At 47.2% G+C, this 26607-nt stretch overlaps 1 protein-coding gene across 6 annotated transcripts in view; it reads right to left on the bottom strand.

The window, feature by feature from the left end:
* Positions 1-26607, bottom strand: part of MINK1 (misshapen like kinase 1) — a 675548-nt gene that overhangs the window by 172263 nt on the left and 476678 nt on the right. For all 6 annotated transcript variants that reach the window (XM_086946234.1, XM_086946236.1, XM_086946233.1 and 3 more), the window contains one exon: positions 11122-11207. In XM_086946234.1, the coding sequence (XP_086802360.1) occupies positions 11122-11207 (86 nt within the window). The remainder of the gene's footprint in view (positions 1-11121; positions 11208-26607) is intronic.

Genomic DNA, 26607 nt, shown 5'->3' with positions numbered 1-26607 from the left:
GGGGGAGAAGAGAACGAGGGCAGAGAGAATGGATGGATGAAAAGCAAGAGATTGCACAAGGAGAGGAAGCGAGCTGGCTGGTTTCAGTATTTTTACAGGGCTTCCTTTGATTCCCCCAGTCCAGCCCTGCCTTTGACACCTAGGGATGGAGACGTCCGTCATGGTCTGCCAGACAACATTACTCAGTTTCTTTGCTGTGAAATTCCGGGACCCGCTAGGGTATTAGCTATGAGGAAGATGTCCATCCACTGCCTGAAGCATAGAGCCCCCTGACATTGAATACAAGGCCCCTCTATGCCCGGTTTGTTGTAGCACCATAAGGCATTCATGTTGTCTGTGAGGACTTACAACATCCTTCCAGTGAGGGATGGAATGAATGCTTTCAGGGTTAGATGGATCACCCAAAGCTACACGAGGCTGATATAAAGCTGGCTTTCAGGAGAGGACTAGAGGCCTCTGATCTCCCCCTCTCCCAGGTGACCCCCCCACCTCCCCAAGCCCATTAATGATGCATCTGGCACAACTGTGAACTCTGGGTGGGGGAGGAAGAGCGGCCTGCCTCAGGTCAGGTTGGTATTCGCGAGCCACCATCGTAGATCCTGAACAGTCTCCGGCAAGTTCTGGATGAAGTCGGAGAGGCAGCCCTGATGCTAGGCCCACTGAAACCTGATATTTTACAGCAGTGCCACATATGCCACCTTCTGTGTGGGAAGAGGAGGATGAACATGGCCAGGAGTCTTAGAAGCCTCACAGGCGTCCTCACTAGGACCCAGGATTGAGCCTGAAACATAGGGATCATATCCTGATTGGTCCAGACTCGCTGTGACAGTGTATTACCCCCTGCATCTCACTGCGGCCATGACAGCTCTAATGAAGGGATCTTCTACGTAGGTCATATGTGGGATTGCGGCTCATTGATGGAAAACCTCAAAGACGTCAGGATCTCAGAAGACATCTGGAAGTGGTTTAAGACTCATTGTGGGGAGCCAGTCTTGAGCAGCCAGTCCTTGTGGTATGGGAACACGTACCCCTGGACATCACTTTCTTGAATACCTGAGGGGTCGAGGTAAGGCTGAAGGGAGGCACTGCAAATTGAAAGTGATCCAACGACACCTTGAACCGCAGAAACTGCAGGACGTATATATGGAAATACACATCCTGCAAGTCCAGGGGCAGCATCCAACCTCCTAGGTATAGAGCTCGGAGGAGCTGAAACAAAGAACATTTAGAACTTGCCCTTCATCAGACAGGCGTAAATGGGCTGAGGTCCATGATAGGCCTCAAGCCGGAGCCTTTCTTGTGAACAAGGAAGCAGCGTAAAGAGCACCCTCCTCCCCTGTCGGAGTCTGGCATCCACTTGATGCCATCTTTAGGCAACAGAAGAATGGCTTGCTGCATCTGTATTGTGAATGTCCCACTGAAGGCCACTCTGGCACAAGAGGAAGATGGGGTGGGGAATAAATGAGACAATGACCGATTTGTAGGGTCAACCTCTCTTACGTGATGGATCTCCAGCCAGCTGGGAATGCTCTTTTCTGCCTCTTACCAGCCAGGCATTGATCTCTGAGGGCAACAAGGCAGCTTACAGGCTACTGCTGCAGAGGAAGAAGAGTTGGACGACTGCTGCAACCCTGCTGGTACGAATGGTTTCATTGTTGCCACACCCTCAGCCATAAAAGGGCTGAGTCGGTTGCTTTAGTACAGACTGGGAAGGCTGGAACGGCCTGTAAGCTAGCCCCTTAGAGTAGCCCCTAAACTTCCTGTATTTGTGTGCAAATTACTTGGCTGGCAATAATAATCCCATGGTCTGGGCTGTGGCGCGACTGCCTTTAAATCATTCTAGTGTCAAACCAGCCTTTTCAACAAATAGTTTGGAGCAAACAAAGGGCAGGACCGTTAAGAATGCTCATGCGTCTCCTGAAAACTCGGCTAACCTCATCCAGGCTTTCCTGCTGAGCGTAACTCTGGTGCAATAGCTCTGCCTTTGCAATCAGCAGGGTCCAGTCCAGCTCGGAGCATATCCTTTGCAGCATCCTAACCATCATGTATTGTTTAGGCTTAAGAGGCCCTAAGGTCCTCGAGAATGGCGGGCAAGTTACTGCTCGCCACATCCCATATTGCATGGATGTACTTTGCCAGGAGAGAAACCGTGTGATGGATCGGAGCCAAAAATATACTCTTTGTAAAGGCATCAACATTTTACATTCTCTTTTTGAACGATTGGTCTGAAAGGAGCTGTGATTGACCTAACTTGCAGATGCCTAAACTACCTGTCTTTTCTGTGTAGGACGTTCGGTTATTAAGTCCAGGTCCCCAGGAGCTGGTCTATGTCACCTGACGGGAGGACATGAGCATGACTTGGACTCAGCCACCATCGCAGTGTCAGTAAGAACTTCATTGTAGAGCAGTATCTCAGATGAAGCCGTCTCTGGGTGAAAAATCTCAGCCAATACACTTGCCCTTGTTTCACTGGTGCTACCAAAGGGGATGTCTGAACTGGGGTGGTGGAGTGAGCTCAAGAATGGTGATGGATTAAACCCAGATCAGTTGACTGGGGGTGAGTGTTGATTTTTTGATTTGCTCAAACACTTCGTCCATCACCCCCCTTTGGCATCGCCTTGTTTCACTGGTGGGCACTTATAAGTCTAGAGCTTCAGACTGGAAGAATAGTACAGGGTCTGAAGACGTGTGCAATACCGGTGTACTAAAGCTCGCTGGTGCATGGGTGTGGTTTATGTGAACTTACATTACGTGCTATGACAATCTGGTTCATTCCGACGGAGTGTTTATTTATTTATTTATTTATTTGAAAGTTTTATATAGCGCGAACAGGATCTTTGCAGATATCAGAGCGCTTTACACGGCTGGGAATGCCAGCAAGAGATTGGGGTTACACATAGGTAGAACAACACATCAATAATACAAATATAACAGTTAACTGTGTGCATAGATAGTCAGTAGCATCGATAATGCCAGCAAGAGATTGGGGTTACACATAGGTAGAACAACACATCAATAATACAAATATAACAGTTAAATGTGTGCATAGATAGTCAGTAGCATCGATAATACAGGTGAGATACATAGTCATAAAGTTCGAACAGCGATTTAAATGTGTGCGTAGATGGTAGTAGCAACAATAATTCAGGTGAAATACATAATCATACATGATCATACATGCATAGAGTTCGAGCAAAGTAATACAGGTCGGAGTAGGGTCTTCTGAAAACCATGCTAATCGGTCAAGTGTATTTGGCCATAAAAATGGCTTTTACTTCTTTCTTAAAAAGAGTGAAGGAGGAGATGAGCCTAGTTTCAGGGGGGAGTGAGTTCCAGATCCTGGGTGCCATTCCTGAGAAAGAGCGTTTATATGTTTTTACCTTCCGGAATCTTCGAGGTTTTAGCAGAAGGTTGTCTGTGCCTCTAGTGATTCTAGAGCCGCCAGAGATTGACAGCTTCTGAGTGAGGTATCTGGGAGAGCTCAGGTGTAGAGCCTTGTGTGTCATGCAGGCGATTTTCAAATGTATTCTGGCTTCAAAAGGCAGCCAGTCCAGTGTTTTCAGATCAGGGGTGATGTGTGAGTGTTTTTTTGATCCAGTGATGAGTCTGGCTGCAGCGTTTAGAGAGGCTCTTAGGGGTGCAGTGCTGGTTAACGGGAGACCGCAAAGGGCGATGCTGCCGTATTCAATTCGAGGGATAACTAGAGCTTGTACTGCAGTTTGGAAGTCTTTGGCTGGCAGGAAGGGTTTAAGCTTCCTCAGTGTATTGATTTGGAAGTTCGCTCCCTTAGTAGCCTTGCTGATATGATGTTGCATGTTAAGGTTGGAGTCGAGGGTTATGCCTAAAGATTTCGCTGAGTCCACTATGATGGGTTGGACATTGAGTGCAGTTAACTGTTTAAGCCAGGTTTGCGCGATGGGGATCTTCGCCGGGGGTGAGATCAGCAGGAATTCTGTTTTCAGAGCATTGAGTTTGAGATGATTATCAGCAAGCCAGGATTGAGTGCTTCTGATCGTAGAGTTCAGTAGTAAAATGTCGTTGGGGGATTGTAATTTGAGATATAGTTGGGTGTCATCTGCGTACATGTGAAAGAGTACATTGGATGCTTGGAGCAAGGTGGTGAAGGGTTCCATAACTAGGTTGAACAGGTTACATTTTGGACTGCACATGTGCAGGAGACGCACGGGGATAGGGTGGGTGTTGCAGGGAGGGGGGAGGATCGGGGTTTGATCCTTCAGTTTGTTGATACTAAACTTGTTGATGTGTAATGTACCAACGAATTTGCAAGCACCATCATGGAAATGTAGATTGGGGAAGAATATGATGTACTGTACTCCTGTATTTCTTTCCATAAGACATCTATAACATGCTGGAATAGTACATGACTGCCTTGTTTGGTTGTTGAGAAAATAGACTGTACAGTATGATAAGAATAAATGATAAATTGGTGCAAATACTGTACAGTTGCTAATAAAGAGTTAAAAAAAAAGTCTAGAGCTTCAGCTGGCCCCAACACCACTGCAAACCAGGCACTTCCTTCTGTCGATGGTCCAGGTGGTGAGTCGAGCTCTCTTTTAGTTAATGTGCAGAGCCCACTGGCATTTTGGAGGTCTAAGTAGAAGGAATCATGAGAATCCCCTTCCTGTGATCATCAGAGTCCTGAGGGACATAACCTAAAGATAGCTTCAAAACACTGTTAGTGCTGGCATTGATGCAGACGTCTTGGATTAGAGCCTGGCTGTGCGGCTCCTGGTTGCCCATCTGTGATCTCATAGTGCAACCCGAGTCTGGAGCGGCTGATGTTAGTTCAAGGTCAGGACCATATCCTGGGATGGATCAGGATGGTTTGTTTTGTTTCCGCCAGGTAAGGAAGGAACAGATGTGGACCTTGGCACCGGTGTAGAAGTGAGGATTGAAGTCAGTATGGGCCTCAGTTGCTGGTCCCAGCTGAAGTCTGACTGGAGACACGTTCAGATCTGTGGGGCTTGAAGGCGCACAAGAGGGAGCTGAAACGGCACTAAAGATCTGCCGCATAGCCCCTTTCAAAGCTGTTATCTAGCATGGGGTTGAAGATGGCCTGAGAAATTTATGGAGTGCTGGAGCTAGTTGAGGAACTGGGTTGGATTGGGGTGACACCAGAGTGTGATCTTTAACTTGACATCATCTCACCCTTCTAGATTTGGGCTGGCTGGATGAGTTGGAGACTAGCTGACCTTCTTGCACCTATGTCTAGACTTAACAGAAGACTTCAACAGGAAAGTGGACCTTCACCGGAGAGGCCTCATGACTGGGCCTGAAACTTGGAGTAGTACATGGGCTTCAACGTCGACCTCTTCTTATGCTCGGCGATGGAAAGCTTTCGCTCTCAAACCGCCTTTGGGTGCATAAGGGCACACTCGTACAACCTCTGCTTCTTACAGTCTAAGCGCGATTCAAATCCAGTTGTTTTATTTTGTGGGGACATTGTTGCCTAGCACATGGTTGCAGAAGTGAGGGGCGGAGCACCGTATCTGCTTCGAAAGGCGCACAAAGAAAGTAACTGGGGTCAGTGCATCGCGTTGCCACTTATGTAGGACAGCAGAGCTACACAACGCCGCTTACTGGCGCATGGGACCACTGATACAATAATCTACAGATCCAGTCTCACACCTCGGATATTCCTAAGGTGGGGAACCTGTGCCAAGGAGTCTACCTCAAAAGTAACTTGGCCCTAAAGATCTAGGAGGTGTCAAGTTACAGCAACACATCCTGAGTGAGGGTCTCTCCGGAATCTTGTTGAGGGGGGTGGAGGAACAGTGGGGGAATGGAAAGAAAGCCATGTATATGAGTGCCCCCCAACCCTTCATCCTTTTCTCTGATATACTGTTGGTGGGTTTGATGTTTCTCCATGTGAGCCAACAATCATGTGATCGATGGGCTGTGAGATGTGAGCAATGGCTTGGCCAACCGGGGATTATTTTTCCTTCACTTCCATCTGCTGCGGTTGAGAGGCGTTGAATATTTGAAAATTGGGGCATAGGACAAAAAGCGACTTCTGCTTGAGGTCCTGATATTCCTCCTGTTGCTGGACCTCGTCAAGTAGGGCTTGGGCCTTGAATGTAGGACTAGCAGAACACGTTGAATACACTTGCGAGACAGGTCCCCCAAATGACAAAGGAGTCAATCACAGCGAGGCATAATGACAACAGAGAGGCATCATGGCTGGACCCTGGCCTCCTCTCTGCTGAGCACCGACACAATAGGTCCTGCTTGGAACTGCAACTTGAATGCCTATGTGCATAGTGAGCTGGGTGATTGTGGACCGAGGGGTCAACTTAGCAACGCAAGTGTCCTGATGCACAGATCTCCTCCAAGGGCCCGCCCTAACAAATGATCACCAGAATCCTGAATCAAAGACTCACAAAACCCTTGAAAGTGTTTGTACCTATGAACAAGTGCACTTCGACACTACCCTTATCATGGCCTTTCCAGATATGGCTCAACTATTCCAGCACCCAAGGAAATCCCTGAGAGTGTTAAACAAAGATTAAAAGCCATGGTTATTATACGTACACTTCTGGCAAATGGGCATTGAGACCTGGAGTTATACCAGATATTCAGTGGTCAGTTCACTCCATGGGCCACATGCGGCAGGATCACATCAACACACTGTAGTGACAGCTGGGGTAACCTCTGTGGGGTTGAGGGATATATGGCGCAGCAGGTAAGAGGGCATATAGATACTTCTCCCCATCACACTGATCTTTCTCTAGGGAATACCAGGCCTGGGCTGACAAGTGTCTCCACCTGCCTCTTCCCGGGTGGGCAGGAGCCATCAAATGTTTGGCTTTCTAAAACAGGGGGCAGCTGCTGGATCTTCCACGGTTATCTTCATCTTCCCTAAGCAATTACAGCAGGCATGAAGAGCTTTCAGGACAGAGAAAGATTGCTGAGAGCATGATGGAGGGAGAGAGTGCTCGAAGGAGGGAGGAATAGAGAGAGAGAGGTGAGATAGATGCGACTGGAGCAAGAAAGCAGTGTTGGTTTGAATATTTGTGACAGGGCTCCTTTCTTGGATTCCCAGTCTGGCCCTGGGTACTACTATTTCTTATTTCCTTCCACAAGCCTATCAGGAATACAGGGATCCCATACGCTTCCAAGGGGGTTATCTCATCACTACCCACTGAGTTGTGGTTGGGGAAAACAAAGCAGGGGGAGGCGTAATATGACACATAGGCAAAAGGTGGCTTGTGGACAAGGTTTTCTTCAATACCCAAGAGGAGAGACAGACTTATTTTCATTCTATATAGGCTCGGCTAACCTCTGCAGGTGTGCTCTGGGAGGCTAGCAAAGGCATATATTTCGAGGGAAGGTGTTGGGCTAACTCCACAACAAAGAAATGGTGCTGATAATAGCGAACCATCAGGCCGCACTCCTTGAAATAGAATAGATCTTCACCTTCGCAGGTGTTGCTGATCTGCTTTGTCAGAGACAGACCTACCAAAATCTGAAGCAATGACCAGGTCAAGCGATTGTGCAGCACAGAACAAGCAAAATCTCTATCCCTTCTCACGTCCCAGGACAAACAAAAATGTTTTGTGGATGTGTGAAGAGCAGCTTATGCTGCTTCATGAGAAATCTCTGTCAAATGAACTCCCTGCTTCAGCCGAGATCAGAGCATTTGATCTGGTGGAATGAGCATGGATTCCATCTAGTGCTTCCTTCTTAGCAAGGGCATAACAGATCCTAGGGCGAGGCTAATCCAATGATACAGGGCCCATTCTGAACCCGCCCCTCTTGTTACCATAGACCCAATAAAGAGCTGGTTGTCAGACCTGAACTCTTTTGTTCAGTAAATGGAGAAACTGACTGCCCTACGAGGGTGCAGCCAATGTAACCTCGCCTACTCTTTGGTGTTATGGGCAGGAGGGAAAAAGAAAGAAGTCTAACGGACTGACCCAAATGAGATGGAATAACCAACCTGTGAAGGAAAGTCATGTTATTGCTGAAAACTAGTTTGTCTAGGAAGACAGAGGTGAAGGATGGATGGACACACAGGGCATGCAGCCCACTGACATCATGCTGAAGTGATGGGCACCATCAACAGTCTTTAGTGTCAAAAGACGCGACATAGCCCCTAATGGGAGCTAAATTAAGGTCAAACAGGTAAAAAAAAAAAGGGGGGAAGGTTGAACATGCAGTTAGGCCCTTGAAAATTCTTACAATAATCGAGCACCTGAACAAAGAGGGTTGATCCAGAAGAAAAACTTAAACTAATAGTATAGCAATGTAACCGTAAACTGTCTCCAGTCATGAAAGTGTAGGCTCAGGACACTGGGGTACAGAGCCTGCCTCTGTGGCTGGGAGAAGAGGTCTACTGTGAGAGTTAACTGCAAGAATCGAAGGATGCCTCCATACCACACCCTCCTTGGCCAATCTGGAGTTATCAGAATGAGTAAGCCGACCTAGGCGTAACTTCGACACTCGAGAAATTAAGGTTATGGAAGAAATGCATAATGAAAAGGAAACTTCCACATCAGCTGAAATGTATCCCCCTCCCCCAAGGCTCCCTGCAACAGGAACAGATCACATGACCGTGGGCACTGCACATCCTTCTGAATGTCAAAGTGGCCCACCTGAGGAGTGCCTCACAGAACAAACATATTTTTGTTCCGCAATGGATGGAGATGTCACTTGTAGTCAGACAGATGACCCCAACTCAGTTCATCTGCTCTGGTGTCCCAGAAGCCTTTCATATGGTTGACAACCAGCCAGAGACCATGTGCTTGGATCTCAGTGTGGGTTAAGACCAGTGAGGTGTTTCTTGGGGAGCACAGCACATTTTAAGGTGCTCACTATTACCTTTTAAACCACAGTGTGGGTTGAGACCAGAGAGGTGTTTCTAGGGGAGCACAGCACATTTTAAGGTGCTCACTATCACCTCTTAAACCACAGTGTGGGTTGAGACCAGAGAGGTGTTTCTAGGGGAGCACAGCACAGCACATTTTAAGGTGCTCACTATTACCTCTTAAACCACAGTGCGGGTTAAGACCAGAGAGGTGTTTCTTGGGGAGCACAGCACATTTTAAGGTGCTCACTATCACCTTCTGAATCTCAGTGTGGGTTGAGACCGTAGAGGTGTTTCTTGGGGAGCACGGCACATTTTAAGGTGCTCACTATTACCTCTTAAACCACAGTGTGGGTTGAGACCGTAGAGGTGTTTCTTGGGGAGCACGGCACATTTTAAGGTGCTCACTATTACCTCTTAAACCACAGTGTGGGTTGAGACCGTAGAGGTGTTTCTTGGGGAGCTCAGCATTATTTGAGCTTTTTCTTAACTTCTCCCACTGATCACATTCACAGTGAGGGTTTCTTGTTCCTTTACCTCTGTTAGACACAGGAAGTCCCATAATACTACATTTCTTTATTTTTTAGAGGGATGAGGACAGTCAACAGGTACAGGCGGCCATTTATTCTTAAATAAAACAGACACAGGCAGCAACTGTAACCCACATCTTTAGTGAGTCGCAACTTTACACTATTCGATTCCCAATAAACATATTTGTAATAGTTCATTTAAAATTCATAAGCACTATAGGAGGCTCCGGACAGGGATCCTGTGGGGAAATAGCAATCTTTGCTGAGGCTTTGTTCTGTGTTGGTAATTCTGGAAACACCAAATTTGTGCAGGGTCCAGTTCTTGCCACACAGACTCTAATCTTGCAGTTGTTGGAAGGCAGACCTGACATCTACAGGCTGCCACACTTGAAACTGCTGCAAACGCTGCGCTTTAATGTACAGCTTTCAGGCATTGAACAGATGGATGGCTCAAGGTCCATAGGTACAAATGAAACACACAAGAACGGCAGGCTGTGTGTGTGTGTGTGTGTGTGTGTGATCTGCCAACATCCACAAGCCTCATTCCTAAATGTCTTGTCTGTCCCTATTCTCCACCTGTAACCCTACCCAAGCTAGAACCAACACTACAACCTCTAGACGTAAAGCAGCACATTTCGCCTGCTTCTCACCTTCTAGGGCACAGCAGCATACGTCCCGCATGTGCCCACACTGTAAGCCGCAGCCTCCAATACAGTCCCTGCTGAACAGGAAGGTCTGGCAATGTTTGGGAAATTTGCTCCAACACTATCTGATGTTGCTTCTGAAAAATATGTGTGTTCCCAATATTTACCTTTTTATAAAAACATTTCATAAATGAATATGAAATATATGGGCTGTACAACTCCAGGAGAGGCTCTGTGCAGCTCGAGAACCTCAGAGCGCCAAGAAAGCAGATGTGTGGTGGACCCTGCGGCCCATCACACATGCACGGTCTTCTTTGTCAGGAGAGGTGTAACGCACCCAAAGCTAGAACAGTGGACTTCAGATCTCTAGCAGCTCAAGACGACCCAGGCAAGGATTTGGTGTCTGTAGTGTCCCTAAACCTGGAACTGTCCATAAATAGTGACACCCTCATCCCCAATGGGTGAGGCCGCCCATGGCATGTGGGATCCCTCTCACAAAAAAACTTTTAAAGCCATTCCTGGAACATTTGGGATGATACTGGGCATAAAGGTCAGCTTGGTTGGCATATTGTAAGAATTCTTGCTATACTCATGCTCACGTCTGGAACAACGGTGAGAATCTGGAATGCTGAGGACATACATAGTGCCTATGCCAGCAATTGCGCTCCCGATCCTACGCATACTGTGGCCTCAACTTCATGGTATACAGACTGAACATTTTTGAGGGCCAACTTGAGAGGATAGTGACAATCATTAGTATAAAGACAGCATTTCTGCCATACTATGGGAATGCAGGCAGATCTTGTACATGTGTGGCAGCGGTACCTGGAAATGATAGTCTGAGGCATGGGGAGGAAATATGTTTATTAAAACACTGTGTTTGAGAATTACGTGCTTTAGCTTGGTGAGCTGAGCTTATTTCTCATCATTAAGAGCTTGTATCTGAAAGCAAAATGTGTTCAATTTCAGCAGCTGATGTTTGGAACAAATCCCTACATGCCCCAGATATACTTAAAGGTGACATCTAGGAGATGCTGCCCTCTCACCTAGAAAAGGTAAACATGTCCTAGTGCCGGGGCAACACTAACACAAGAAGTGGTGGCCAAGAGAGGCCTATTACCTGGCACGAACTGCTTGGATCTGCCGTGTGCTTGAAGCGCCACTCGTGTTCAGAGCTGTAGCTATCGAAGTCGTCCTTTGAGGGACCTTGGTTACAAAAAAAAAAGAATATAAAAATAAAAATAAAAAGATTAGAGAGCAGAGCCAACAAAATTAGGGACAAGAATCAGCAGGGATTACAGGACCATGTGAACACAACTTTCAATTTATAATTCTCGGCTGCAGCAGGCCCAAAAAATAGCACCAACTTAGAAGTAGCAAAAAGCAAAGCATTAGCTTCCAGATCCAGCTTGTCAATAATGTCTCTGTCCATCGATCCTTCAATCAACCGAAGAACATGTGTGAAGGGAATGTACAGAGATAAATGACAGTGGGCGTTATCAGGATATTTGGGGTGAGGCGCACCTCAGTTTCACCTGACAGCACCATTATTTTCACACCTGATAACCACTTCGCATTGTGGTACTTGGAGTGCTCTTCAAATGCAGGTTCTACTGTGTGAAGGCGGCTTGTTTCAACACATCGACTTCCGACACCCTTTGCTGTGACCTCAGCTCCAGAAGAATAATCAATCTGCCTTTTGTAAATGCGGAGCAAGTACCAGTCCTACCAACCAAAGAGATGATCAAGCGGTGACGCCATCATGTGATAGTGAGAATGCAATGTTCACCTCCTGCACACTTGCAGGCCAACGTGACAGCCTGGCTAGATTACTATTTATTGAAAGCGTTATACAGGACACCCCTGTTTACTTCTACAATCTGGGAGCTGTAAGGAGGGATAGAGAAAGGGAAGAGATATTCATCGGCTACATGCCCCAGCTCCCTCCCTACGACACACACGCAGAAGCGAAGCTACTGACCCTGCAAGTGTAAAACATGGCTGTGTCCCACAGAGGGCTGTGCATGACAGCACCCCACATGTCTGCAGCTCGGTGAATGCACCTGCCTCAAATGGTTCAATCGGCTTTACCCAGCTCAACAGGAAGCTTTATTTACCCAGAGCAACAAGTAACAACTAATTAAAAGCGAAGCACCAACTGATTGTCGATGAACATACGCCCTCATCGAGGGGATCAGTAGGCTGAGTTACCGAGTAGTTTGTATTATAATGTCAACCACGAATGTACTATTCCTAAAGAAAGTATTGGTCAAAGAAAAAGAAGGACGATTCTCAAAAATATAAATATAAGAGCATGAGGGGGAATCCTACATACTAATTCTTGTTGCCCTCACACAGCACTAAGGATGTCATGCTTCATCATTGGGTATTGCTCCTTGTCGGACCAGCGCTGCAATGCCCTACGGGCCCCACGAAGGGTCACTTTGGCGGAGATCTTTTTTTGGTTTTGGCGTATGTAACGGGGTGTCCCCGACATTGATGCCCGTTATAGGGACTGGCCCTGACCTATCCCATGTGGCTCAATTAAATCTCTCAATCACCCACTCTTGTCTCCCTCAGCAGATGGACTACAGAGGGTCTGAATCAGAGACTGCATCATGCATGGAAGGTGAACGGGACTGGCCCTTTAACCCACAGGCTGAGGACGAGTGGGCGGGGTTCCAGGACGACGTAACACCGTCAAATGCGGAAGCACAGGGAGACGAGGTGTGCTTGTACACCGGGAGCGGAGAGGAGGAGAGAGGTCGGAGGAAGAAGGAAGCGAGTAGGAGAGAGGAGTCGAAAACTGGAGAAGAGGTCCTGTCACCGGAGAAGATGCCAGGAGGCCACCGGTCCCACGAGCCGCCCAGCCACTCACCCGGGGGAGGTGTGTGGCTTGCCCAGGTGCGTAGTAAGATCAGGGGCTGGGTGGGACGGAAGGGCGGTCCCGTTGTATAATAGCGGTTTCCCCTTGTCCCGGTTTCCCTACCCTGAGCACCCCCCGTCCTCACACTTATATATAGCGTCGGAGCACGGGTTGTTCAAACTCCTCACTCCCTTTCCCTGAGTATAGGTCCGTGTTGGATAATCACCTCACGTACTGCATTTCTTTTGTTTTCTTTACGGTCCCGTGAGTTGAGGCGCCAAGACGGACCCGGAGGATACCAAGCCCCGACGAAGCCAGACCGGCTATCGTAGGACAGTCGAACCCCGTAACAGGAGAAGCACCAGAAGCCGATCTCCCCGTCGAACCACACTCACCAGAAATACTTGTTCGAATTATTTGTTGGAATCAATAAAGCCCGTGGTAACCAGAACCCGACTGTTGTCCTTCACTCCTGTCCCCGTGAACCCCGTTCCCGCACCGGTTACAGTGGTGGAGAATGCGGGCATAGACCCCATCTGCACACAGAAGATGGAGACAGTAATTTAACAACTTGTCAAAGGACAGGAGAGGCTTGAGTGGGTCGCCGAGCAGCAACTCAACGCCGCCCAAGCCGACCGCGACCTACTAAAGGAGGCATTGGCAGCTAGAAACCCGGCTCCGTGAGTGGATCCCGCCTCCCCCGGAAGCAGTGCTGAGAGAATCATACCCCATGGCTCGGCTGCCATATCCCTCCAGAAATATCAACCGGGGGAGGACCCCGACTCGTTCCTCCTGAACTTTGAACGCGCCGCTAGGGCCTGTGGTTGGCCCATTGTCAAATGGTCGTTTTTCCTAGCACCCCTCCTGGTGGGTGAGGCGCAGGCTGCGTACCAGGTAGCAAACCCCACAGGGGATACCCCATACACAGAGGTGAAACGGATCATCCTAGACCATCTGGGACTAGATGCAGAGGCCTATCGTCTCCGATTTCGAAAGGAACGGGGTGCCCCTGGGGAGAATCCCAAGACTCTATTCGTACGTTTACAAATGGCTGCCGACAAATGGTTAACCCCCTCTAGCAGCTCCAAGGAGGCGATAATGGATAGAACATACCTGGAGCAGTATTTGGAAGCCCTCCCCTACGCCACACAAAGGTGGCTTAGGCAGCATCACAACCTTACGACTGCTCAGGCCATAGAAATGGCCTCCTCTTTTGCCCGGGCACAACCTAGAAATCCAGGATGGGAAAATGAGAAGGCCCACAGACCGGCTCCCAAACCGGAGAAGAAGCCGCCACGACCAGTAGAGTTCCCCAAACCTCGAACCTGGAGACCCGAGAGTCCTGGAGACACCGGTCCCCCAATGCTTTGACATTGCCCCCAATTTCCACAGTCAAAGCATTGGGGACCGGTGACTCCAGGACTCTCGGGCCTCCTGGCGTCTCCTCCGGTGACAGGACCTCTTCTCCAGTTTTCGACTCCTCTCTCCTACTCGCTTCCTTCTTCCTCCGACCTCTCTCCTCCTCTCTGCTCCGGGTGTACAAGCACACCTCGTCTCCCTGTGCTTCCGCATTTGACGGCGTTACGTCTTCCTGGAACCACGCCCACTCGTCCTCAGGCTGAGGGTTAAAGGGCCAGTCCCGTTCACCTTCCATGCATGATGCAGTCTCTGATTCAGACCCTCGGTAGTCCATCTGCTGAGGGAGACAAGAGTGGGTGATTGAGGGATTTAACCGAGCCACATGGGATAGGTCAGGGCTAGTCCCTATAACGGGCATCAATGTCGGGACACCCCGTTACAGCGTATAATGAAAAGGTGTGTGTGCTAGGGTGTAATGGGCATGTGGGGTGGTCAAAAGTAAGAGAATAGAGAATAAAACTATTTAGGAGAAACCAAGGAACTATTTTAATGCAGAGGTTCTCCTGAGAGGATTATAAGGACCAACAAACTGATTGAAGCAACTGATGGGGCGTAATGTTCCCAAAAAACTGGGATTAAGAAATAGTCTAATCAGCTCAACATGTTTCGTGCCTGATGGCCCCTAACGGATCTAAGGTCCTTCGTCAGGGCCAGTAAAAGGTGGGTGGTGAACCTACCCCACACCTATTATGTGATGTAGGTATTCCCCAATGGCAAAGTACCTGGTGAAGGACCTACCCTCCTCTGCCCCCCAAAATCCTAGCGAGAAGAGGAGGGTAGGTCTCTGGTCCTTCACGCACTGGTGACATTCAGCAGCAGTACGCTGACATCTGCATCGACCAATGGGATATGAATGATTGTTACACAGGGTGGGCAAGCATACCTATCTACGTCTACACCAGGTACTTTATCATACAGTTTTATCTGTAAATGATCTCTGCCGAGTTGACCCTTTGCGCGGCCCGTAGGGCAATGCAGCGCCGGCCCGACGAGGAGCAATGCCCAACGATGAAGATGAAGCATGACATCCTTAGGGGGTGTGAGGGCAACAAGTAATAATCCTTAGGATTCGCCCTCATGCTCTTACATTTATATTTTTGAGAACCATCCCCCTTTTTCTTTGAGCTCTCCTTTCTTTAGGAACAGTACCTTCGTGGCTGACATTACGACTGCCATCTGAGCCTGGGTACTGGACCTTTATTGGTTCTCAGACCCCCTCTTCTCTTTGCCTTGTGTAGTCTGTATTATAGACAAGCAGAGAGAGCCTTGAGCATCAGACATGTCCACCTTGGACTGGTGGGAGAAGGGTACAGCAGTGAGGGAAGTTGATGCCATCAATCACATCTTATTTCACTTTATAGCATTGAGACCAAAGAAACATGAACCTTTTCTGACGTGTTCATCCTCCTTGAAGACAAAGCAACTGCACTGAATGATTGATGCTTGAGACTAGACAGTCCTAGGACTACAACTAGAAGAAAAGAGAAGTGTGGTATGTGTTCTCAGTCGTATGATCAGCCCCCCTTCATTCTCAAAGAGTGGAATGGTTATACAGCTGGAAACAAGCAACTTAGCTAAGGTCGCCTCCTCTGCATCCATTAATGTATCACAGGAGCGCTAGCCAGGTTCTCTATGGATGCCTCCGACAGGGAGCAGAGTCTGCAGAATCACCTGGAGACATAGGACACTGTTTAGCTGACACTGTAACACTTGGGCGATCATCTATCTGTGAACTGTACCGATTAATAGCAAAGATTCCCAGGTGCCCCCCAGTGCAGGAGTTGGCTGGCGGGGGGTCAATTCAGCACTTCTTGTTATAGAGATGCCTTCTACTGCAGAGATGTGAGACTTAGTGCTGAAATCCAGCTCTCGTCTGATGTGGAAACCCACAAGGCATCAACTTAAGTGATCGACAGGGACATTTTGAGGTTACTGTTCGTGTGTAACCGTGAGCAAGTTTTCGAAAGCAAAACTGACTTAAATTACTCGACTCAAAGGTGCTGGCAATGAAAGATGGGATCCTTCAGGCCACATGCTAAACATCATTCATAGTCAAGAGTACAATAAAGTGTTAAGTGAATAAAATGAAGGACACAGATGTGAGAAGCCATCAATTACAATGACACTCTTTAGCGAAGGAAAAGAAATGATGCTGGGATTGTTCTTCAGGTTACGTAGGCAGGTCATCTTATAAACCTCATTAGGTCAGAGGAGGAGCCCAATATTACCAACTGCTGTAACCTCGGCTAAGTCGAAGAAGCTCGGTGGACATGAAAGATGAACATAAGACGACAACTGCGAACTTCCGACTCCGTGGCCCATCAGCAAGAACGAAACACGCTTCTTATCTACTGAGATCTAGTGAACTCTTTCCTGGCCACTGCCACATTCTCAACGGACTGCTTCAATCGACTCGTATCAAACACTTAGGGAGCCAGGACCTCAGGCACAAATCTGTCCTGGTTCGTTTGAAAGAGAGCCCTCCCCACGCAACTGGTCCACATTCTTATACGTTTGGAGAAGGTGGACAAACATGAGAATGAGGAAGGGATAGAAAAGAGGTTGTGATGAGGGGGCAGTTATAAGAGAAAGAAAAGTAGAGCAGGAGTAATGGTGGACGGAAAACATCCTGCCCAGTTAAGGAACCCAGCCTTCTCCCACCGAGGCGATCAGTGGTTTCCACGAAGCGGTCATACTGGGCAATCGTACATATCCAAGATACAGTCAAAGGCACAAAGGAATACATTGCGAGTGTAAATCATCATATGATGCATTTAAACCAATAGTTTGTATGATTAAACCCATATAATACCGAAGCACATCAATACCTTACGGGGGTGAAGCAATACACGGGTTCACCTCGAGCAGGCAGGATGGCCCAGTGAATTAAACGTGTCCTGGTGAAAGAGGCGATGACTGATCTGCAGGTCACAAGTTCAGCTCCTGGTAACGCCAACTCACCCTTCCATAGGTTGGTGAATTTAGTAGCATGAATTGGGTAACCATAACATCTTTTAAATACAAAGCTTAGAAGAGGAAGAAGTGCTACACGAAGCGCTATATAAAAACGTTATTATGCTAGGCATTTTAACAAGTACATTAACCAAGTGCCCATTTTTGTTACTGAGCACATCAGAGTATCTTTAATGCAAAAGGGGCGCTATGAAGAAAGGCATCAGGCATAAAACAAGCTATGTTACACCTGTGCACCAGGGAATGACGCCAGCACAACAGCAGGATAGTCCTACAAGCCACATAAGATGCATGCGAGCTAGGACAAAGCAACCGAACATGCCTACAACTGATACATTCTGCGTACACACCACCAAAATACACTAAACTGACAAAACAGGGTGTTGCGATAAAAAAGGTATATTAGAAAGACGCCCACACTTTAACCCTGTTTTCATCAGGCAAACCAATGTGCTTAATATGTGTACACAAAATGTATTTAAACATTAAGAAACCTAATCAAAAGCACAAACCAGTTCTTGCCTTTGACCCTGTACAGTGATCCACTGCCTATGGGCTAGGTTTGTGCAACACAAATGCCACGTACCTACATTGTGTACAAACCAGTGTAGTTCCAGGCACTATGCACAAAGGCACATCCAATGCCTTTATACATCAACAACAGCTGTGTGAGGCACTACGGTTGACATAAACCAATGATGCCACTTCATTGTGGCCGTTGTGAGCCCTTGTGCCAATGGGCTTGCTCCCAAAGTACAGAGGTAAGGATAATAGGGTACACAAGTGAATGTTCCAAGATGTGCCGACCTAAGAAAGATGAGTCGATCGTCAAGACTCATGGTCTGCAGCAGATGTTGGTGGTTTGCGCTCCAGTCACTGAGCCATGCTGCCAGCAAATAACCACAAGCCAGACTTTATAAACCTTGAGGACAACCAATATTTATAACCATCTCAGAAATATAGGCGATTTAATGCCCTTCCCAAAAGCTTTAAGACTTGTTTCAGCATCCGAGCACGATGGATGCCTTTAGATTCTTTCCATTGGTCCTCATAACAAGATTTAAACTGTAGAGAAGCCAGACCCGGGTTTGGAGCGTGAAAATAAGACCCTCTGCAGATTCTCCCTCCCTGGGAGCAGGGGGAGTCACCACACACTATCACTCAGTGCAGAAAAAAGCAATATTCAATATTATTGCTGTTCTCTAAACTTATCCATGTCCATGTGGGAAAGAATACACAACAGACCATATAAGAATTGAACTGAAACAAAAGAAACTAAATATGAACATGTGGTAAAACAGGATAGGATAGGTAGAGTCAATATCCTGATTTTGAAGAGCGGATTCCCTGTAGCTTGCTCTCACATTCTCACACATTGTACCCTGTCCTGGCTATAGAGCATCTCAACACAGTAAAAATAAACGCTTGATTTAAGCCCTATATGAGGATGAATGTAGCTTCCGCTGAAGACACTCCTGTATCAGAAAATTAGGAAAAGCGAATTAGCGAAACGTGCAAGTATAATCAAACAAACAAAAAAGAATTGAAAAGGAAACATGACACAGCTGCGACGTTCCTCTGAGACAGTAACATACACATTACAATTGATAAGTTTGGTTCAAACAGAGGATGACACAGGAGACTTGAAATTCATATTTTTACAATATAACCATATATTTTAGGAATCATTAAAACAATATTTCACAATATACCCACCTGCTTTTCTTACCAGGAAGCAACACATTTTCAGAGCAGCCAGGTGCTGAGACATTGACAGCCAGAGAAAGGAAGAAAGCAGGAATAAGCAGCCACTTGCGAGGTGGAAACAAAGCAATGTTAAGGCGACGCCATATCACACGTGAAAAGGAAAATGCAGTGTGGGTTAAAAAGAAGCGAAGAAGAGTTATATGGCTTTTTGCGGGGCCACAGAGCATTGTTAATGAGACTGCCCTAGGGAGGAAGTTGTGAGGACGTCCTCTTGCTGTGAGACAAGACTCCTCGTGAGAAGGCCATGGAGGGGCTGTGGGACATGCACTTGGATTCAGTTTGGTGGAAGAGTCTTTCCATCACACTGGTTGGTCCTACATTGTCTAGATGTCTTTGAGAATTCCTTCCAAGCAGCCAGCAGAGGCTCCAAAAGGGACCTGATGAAGGGCAGTGGAGGCTCTGACCCTTCAAAGGAAGGCTGCCAGGTTTCAGTTAAATGTTCTATCTCACTGCAGTGGATGGTAAGGCCAGATCCAAGGTTTCAGCTTCTTTTCATACCACCAAAAAGAACTAAGAGTTCCTCTGACGGAAGACCAAAGGAGCTAGGGAATTTACCTTCAGTCCACTCACATTTCACATGTTACTGTAATGGCCAGCGCCTGTGATTAAAGAGAAGAGGATCGGCATCTTTGTATGGCCATGATCTTTACAGTCATGACAAGAGCATCGGAGTTGGACCTAAAGCCTTCTTCCAAACAGTCAGATCCATGGGCCGTGCCAAGGGCTGGTCATTGAAACCGGCCTAAACTTTCTTTATTCTACTTGAATGATGTCAACAGATTTCAAGAGCTTGGAAGACTGCCGGAACAGGCACCAAGGATGGCAACGACTGCACAGGAGATAGCACACTACATGGCACTGTCTTTGTTGGAGGGCCGGGAGAAGAGGGACAGAGTCGGGAAGCTTAGGGGAGGACACCTTTAAATTGTCAAACACACATGAACCTGGATGGTTACAGTTGTCCTGAAAGATTCAGCATCACTAACAGGTAGGCTTCACAGCCTGCCCAAGGGTGTCGATGCAGTTGGAAACTCTGGCTTCATCATTTTTAATGTTTGAATCAGCTCCAGCAAGAAGGAACAGCCTGATGTCGGGGGAATAACGTCTGTACTCTGAACAGTCTTAGGAGAGAGACTGTGGCTCAGAAAAGAAGATTTCATCTTCCCCTGGCACTTTTTGTGTTATTTGTGGGAAGGCCTTTTAGAGGATTGTTTCGTGTAGGGTACTTACCTGAAGTAGAAGGAACATTTTATTTATCACTAACTAAAGTTCTCCAGTGGTGGAATCTTTCACAGATTCATTTTCCCAGTGAGTCCCACAATAACCTCACAATAGCAGCTAGTTTGAAAGGCCTTAAACCAGTGTCACTTAGTAGCTCACTCACCTCTTTGGGAAAATCCAATCCTCACAGGAGCATTTCAACTCCGATCTCTACCACAAGTGAAAAAAGAGCACATGACTGATGGAGTCTATATGTGGTGAAGTGGGAGGGTTGTATGTGGACCTATGATATCAATGGCGAAAAAGGAAAATGTAACTCCCCCTGTAAGCATGTGTTCATAGTACGTAACGCTGAATTTTCACATGCTTTTCATACCTTCTAGACTTGGGCATGGACGTTTGCAAGTTCCATTTTTCAAAGTTGTTATGAAGTCAGTATTGTGAGTCCAACTTTAGTCCACAATGCGCCAGGACAAAGATTCTACCTCATATTTAAGTGGAGTGGAGTTTTGAAAGCAGAGTGGTAATTACTGTGCATTGTGAAAAAGGAAACTTTTGAGAGCCTCTGCGACCACCTACTGGATTTCAGAAAGTTCCGCCAGTGCACTCCACGAACCAATGGTTACAGGGAAGTAAACTTTTCCGTTCGCAGCACATGGCTGTTGTTACTCGTGCAATGCACAGAATGCAAAGCAGCTTCCCATCTAAGCAGTGACTAATGGGCCGAAAACGAACTTTCTTTCAGATACAGTCCGGCCAATGAAAGCCGCTGGTGGCTTGGATGACCATGCAGTATTGTCTGGCGTTCCAGGTGTTTCGAAGTAAGCCTTAGTGGCTCCTTTCGTACATGTAGAATGCACCTTAGGTGGTACAAGCAGTGTACGTTTGGCCTTCACATAACGAGTTTCCATGCATTTAACAATCCATATGGCAAAGTCTAACTTGGAAACAAGATTTCCTATGTGCCGCTAGACAAAATCTACAAACAGGTGCTTAGCTTTATGGAAGCGTTTGGTTCTTCCCAAATAATACACAAGCGCCCTCGTTCATTTAAGCAGGTAATGCCCATTCCACTACAGAGACTGGATACAAGCAGAAGATGGTGGACATGGAACGGGGAAACCGCATTTGGAGGAATATTGGGTTATTTCTTGGGATTACCCCGATCATGTGAGCCTGGATGAAAGGTTCTTCTACAGTTAAGGCCGGCAGCTCACGGACATATCTCGGTGAAATAATGGGCCCTAAAAAGGCCACCTTCCATGACAAGAACTGCATGTCACAGGAAGGCAATGTCAAGTCAAGTCAAGTTAATTTTATTGAGTGATTAATAAAAATCGTTACAATCTTCGAACAGGTTAAAATTACACATTTTGTGCAAAATAAAAAATAAATATTCTGTCACTGGTAAAAGAGACAACACCGATCAGGAAGGCAATGGTTTAAAAGGCGGGGCCTTAAGCCCTGTGAGGACTACAATCAAGTTCTAGACAAGCGCAGGCAGGGTCTTTGGTGGAATATCTCTTTTGAGGGCTTCGAAGAAGGGATTATTGGCAGGGATTTTAAAGAGTGACAAATGCTCCCTATTTTGAAATTAGGCTGCAGCCGCATCTAAATATAAACGGATAGAGCTGCATTCTGCAAATGTATCCAGTAGCAGATGTTCTCCAGAGAGTGAAGGGAAGCTTTGTGCTTGCTGAACCAGTAATGGACAAACATTTTTTCACTAGGCAATGTAGCAGTCGTGCGTGATTGATGAACCCGCCTCATGCAGAATCTCCATACTCTCTTTCAGGAGTTTGAGGTAAGCAGACTATAAGATCTCAGAAGCCAGATCACTAGATTGAATCGTCTGGGGTCTGGATGATCGAGCTGACCCAGATGCCAAGACAAAGGATCTCGCTCTGCGGAAACTAGCCAAGCGAATGAACTGGCACCTCTAGAAGCATGGTGTGGTCTCAACCAGGTTGGGTTCACCAGAATGAGAGTCATTGACACTCGCCTCTTATTCCTGATTATGAAAACTGGAGGAAAAGCAAAGGTAAATATCTCGGACCAGTTCATCCATGAAACATTGCCCACGGACTGTAGATGTGAGTACTTTGAGGTGAATCTTTGTTATTTTACTTTTGATGCAGTGGCAAAGAGAGCTATAGTATGAATGCCCCACTTCTGGAAGTTCAGTTGGAGGACTTGGGAATTCTTCTCCCACTTGTGGACTTGTTGATGCATCCTGCTTAGCAGCTAAGTAAAGTCGTCGTCCTTCTCCGGGAGATGTTCTACTAGAAGCAGAATCTGAATGTGAACAGCCCTATGCTGTATGTACTGAGCCAAAGCAGATAGCTGGGGAGAGTGTACGCCCCCGTTTCTGGAAGCAGTACATTGCTGTCGTGCTGCCTGTCCTCATGAGTAGTGTTTTGGCTAGCCTGAGCTTGTAAAAAGCCATGAGTGCGAGGTGGATGGCCATGGCATTGTTGTCGTGCCATCCAGGTACCCCGAACTCTCATATGGTTGGGATGTGTTCCCCGAACCACGAGTGAAGCATCAGTAATGGGTTGAAGAAAGCATCAGTAATGGGTTGAAGAAAAGGCCTGCTCAGCAACAAGTCATTGCCGTCTCGTCAGAGGAATGTACATTGTGCTTTGGCCTTCCCAACACTGGTTCTTCTCAATGACATCCCGCTTGTTACCACTGCTTCACTAGACACTCTTGCAAATGGTACTACTGCGATACTAGTGGCTATCATCTGCAATAATGATATCACTGTTTGTACGGTGAGGGAGTGTCCTAACTAAAAAAATGGCAGCACCTTTTGCAATGCCATCACCCTTTCCTGGTTGAGGTATGCCTTTCCTCTTAGAGTATTTAACCCCCCCCCCCCCCACACCGAAAAGAACAGCAGGTTCCTGCAGAGGCTGAAGAGGGAGTTTGTGTGAGGGCGTGGCAGTGGAGGGGTTGGTGCTGGAACCATGGGTGTAGTGGTGGTCTTTTAGCACTTGCACCCGGACAGAACCCTCTTTGGGGGAGGGTCCGATACTGCAGACTCTCCTCCAAAGAAGGAGGGTCAGACCAGATCAGTTTTCTCCATGCACTGAAGAACAAGTTACTTACCTTTGCTGTACCTAGGGCAGAACTGGACGACTTTTCTCTCCATAACATCCCCTCTGCCACTCTCGAGGTACAACCGGAATTTTCAATTGTGCCATTGACATCGGTCGTCAGTTAAGGGTCCCTGCGATGGCTTACAGAATTAGGTCAGATGGCGATAGAAAGTTTCTGCGGATGGCAGTGAAGAGGTTGACAATCATTTCCTCCATGCTGGGGTCCAATGTCAGTCCCGGAGCTTGCCACTTGAAGGTCTAAACACAAAGGCAGACTAGAACAATCTGAGGTGGAGTCTTTGCAATGATGCATTGTGGCTGAGAGGAAAATGACCAACAAACATCCAAGCCCAACACGTGGTGGCAGGAGTATGCAGAACATGTGCATCTACAGAGACAAATGTTACGGAACCTATCGTCAAAGGCAAGTATCTCTTTTCGTTCTCTGCCACCGGATTTTTCATAGATTGATGTGCGTTAATCAGACCCGTAAGCAGTACCATGTGTTCACATATCAACAGTGTGTCGGGTGGGACAATGATAGAAAGGCTCCCTTTACCAAAAAGAGGATGAAGAGCTGCTTGGTTAATCAGTGAATCTAGGTCTACGACTGCTTTCACGTAGTAAGTAGTAGGGCTGAGTGAAGGTGTATTGACATCTTCATGTAGGTGCACAGCAGACGTCAGGAAGGGGTACGCCTGCCTGTTCTTGTAAGTGCTTGACCAGCCTTTCCGTGGCAGAAGGTGTTGGCTGCTGATACCCATCTTGCTTGAATTTTGTTAACTCTTCTGGCTAGGCCGAAATAAGAGCTAGAAATAGCACTATCTTTTATAAGACAATTTTGGGACTAGCTCTGTGAATTGGCTTAACTGGGGCCCACATTGCTCCCATTCTGTTGACAGATTTTTCATGGAAGGGAAAGCTCTAAAAGACCTTAAGACAATTCTTGAACGAACCTGTGCAACCAAAAGAAAGACTGATTGTTGATGTGCCTCTGATGTCCATATGAGCAAAGTAAGAGCGGGTGGGGGCTGGATAAGGCCTTTGAACGAACACACAATGAGGACTCTCTTCTATTTCGCTGTGTATGTTTTGTTAGTGGACCGAACCCTTCGCTGCACAGGAAGGGCTCGGCAGGCAGCATGAATGTCTGAATCAGAGAAATCCCTGAATCCAGACTTCAGGCTTCAATAATTTCAGATATAGGGCTTGTCCGTAGCACTAGGAAAGGAGGTTCATCTGTGATCCCTGGGGAATGGAGAGCAATCGCAACAAATGCAGGGTCTCGAACAAGTATAGTTTGGGCCTCTTTAGAGCGATTAGAAACATCCAGCATAGTTTTCATTTGATCTTTGCAATGACTTTGAATCAGTGAGGGTGGTGAAAAAGAGTGTGCATATGTCCTCGATTATACAATCGAAAACTCATTTCTCCCTACAATCCTCTTCCTTGCGGATATCGGTGTGCATAGAACTGGCATTTTTTTGTCTGCCTGGTTGCAAGTCGGTCTGTCTTGTGTTTTCTCCATGCACTGAAGAAAAAGTTACTTCCCTTCGGGGCAGCTCTTTCTGGTAGAGACTATCTAACCACAGAATCCTCCCCTTAGAATATTGCCGAGGCGTCAGACTGGATCCGGGAAATCTTGAGCAGTACCGATGTTAGTCGGCAGGAGCTGTTGTTCAGCTCCACCTCAACGTAGGAAGAGATGACGCGGTGCATTGACTTCAGTTTCTTTTGTGACGAGCTCTGTGCCAACAACACAGAGCCACCAAAAACCAGAGTTACTTTTTTAACCAGTGTGCAGTGTCTAAAAAGATGTTTAGGGTAAAGATCCCAGTGCGCAGATCGGGGAGGATGGGAGAGTCGGTGAGGAATCTGCAGTTGGAAATAGTTTTTAGCATAATATTTTTTTCCAAAGGTAAGTAACTTCGATAGAGACTTCTAACCACAGATTACTCACCTTAGAATAGATACCCAAGCAATACCTCCCTGGCGGCAGATCTACGAACTTGCTCAGACCAAATGGTCCTAAAGGACCGAGTGGGCGAAATGTCCACCACAACGGACCAGACTGTCCAAGCAGTAGTGTTTCGTGAATGTATGTAGAGATGTCCACTTGGCAGATGTCCCGGACTTGCACCCTGGTCGCTAATGCAGTAGTGGTGGTTTTGGCCCTAGTGGAGTAAGCCCACAAGCCCTCGGGAGCTGCTTCTTCGCCAGCACGAGCAGATTTTAACTGCCCATGTACAGAGGGTTCATTTCTGCACAGCTTTGCCCTTCGCTGCTACGTTGAACCCAATGAAGAGCTGATTGTCCATTCGATGATCTTTAGTGCGGTCAATACAGAACGACAGAGCTCTTTCAGGGTCCAAATGATGGACTCTCTTCTCCTCCCCCCTGGACGGATGAGGTGGAGCACAGAACACAGGCAGAGTAATACTCTGGCCAATGTGAAAAGGGGCGACTATATTGGGAATGAAAGAGGCAAGCGTCTGTAAGACCAGTTAGTCAAGGAAGAAGGGTGACTTAAACGGGTAGGGTTGAACCAGCAGCCGCATAAAAGTCGAAATAGTTGACCAATAACCTATAACGGTGCCCAGAGCAAGGCCTTAAAAACTCTTCAAGAGGTGAAGAAAGGGGGTCCACATGACTTGAGGAACACCAAATCACAAACTTAACAGCAAGAGGAGTCAGTTTTGGTGGAAGAATGCCTGACTGCCAAGATGGCATTGCAAACTTTGGGAAGGAGGTTTAAAACTATTGTGTCATCACTCAATCTCCATGCATGAAGGTGGCGCATGCGTAAGTCCGGATGTAAAACTCGTCCCTGTTGCAGCAACAGGAGATCCATCTGAAGGGGCAGCCAGACCGAAGGACAGATGCTCAAGCTAAGGAGTTTGTGATACCAGTCTCTGTGCCTAACACAGAGCCACCAGTATGACGTGGGCCCAGTTGGATCTGATCTTCTTGAGAACTCTAGTCAGGCGCGGTATGGGTGGAAAGGCATACAGGAGTCCCAAGTTCCACCTGAGGCGGAATGAGTCTCTGAGTGACAGCCGCTTTGGAAATTCCAGCACGCAGAAGTGCTCACTGTGCGTGTTATCCCCAGTCTTGAAAGGGACCTTGCAACTCCCCAGAATGTAGCCGCCATGTATGATCCGCAAGGCTTCGACAGCAGAGTTTGTCCGGCCTGACGTTTAGAGTTCCTTGACAAGTTTTGTACAACCAGGCCATGTCCAGATGCGCAGAGCCACCTAGC

This window comes from Lissotriton vulgaris, chromosome 12 (genome assembly GCF_964263255.1).
Source record: "Lissotriton vulgaris chromosome 12, aLisVul1.2, whole genome shotgun sequence".
Classification (NCBI taxonomy): Eukaryota; Metazoa; Chordata; class Amphibia; order Caudata; family Salamandridae; genus Lissotriton; species Lissotriton vulgaris.
Note: the sequence above shows the minus strand (reverse complement) of the source record. Positions and strands in the feature narration are given on the sequence as shown.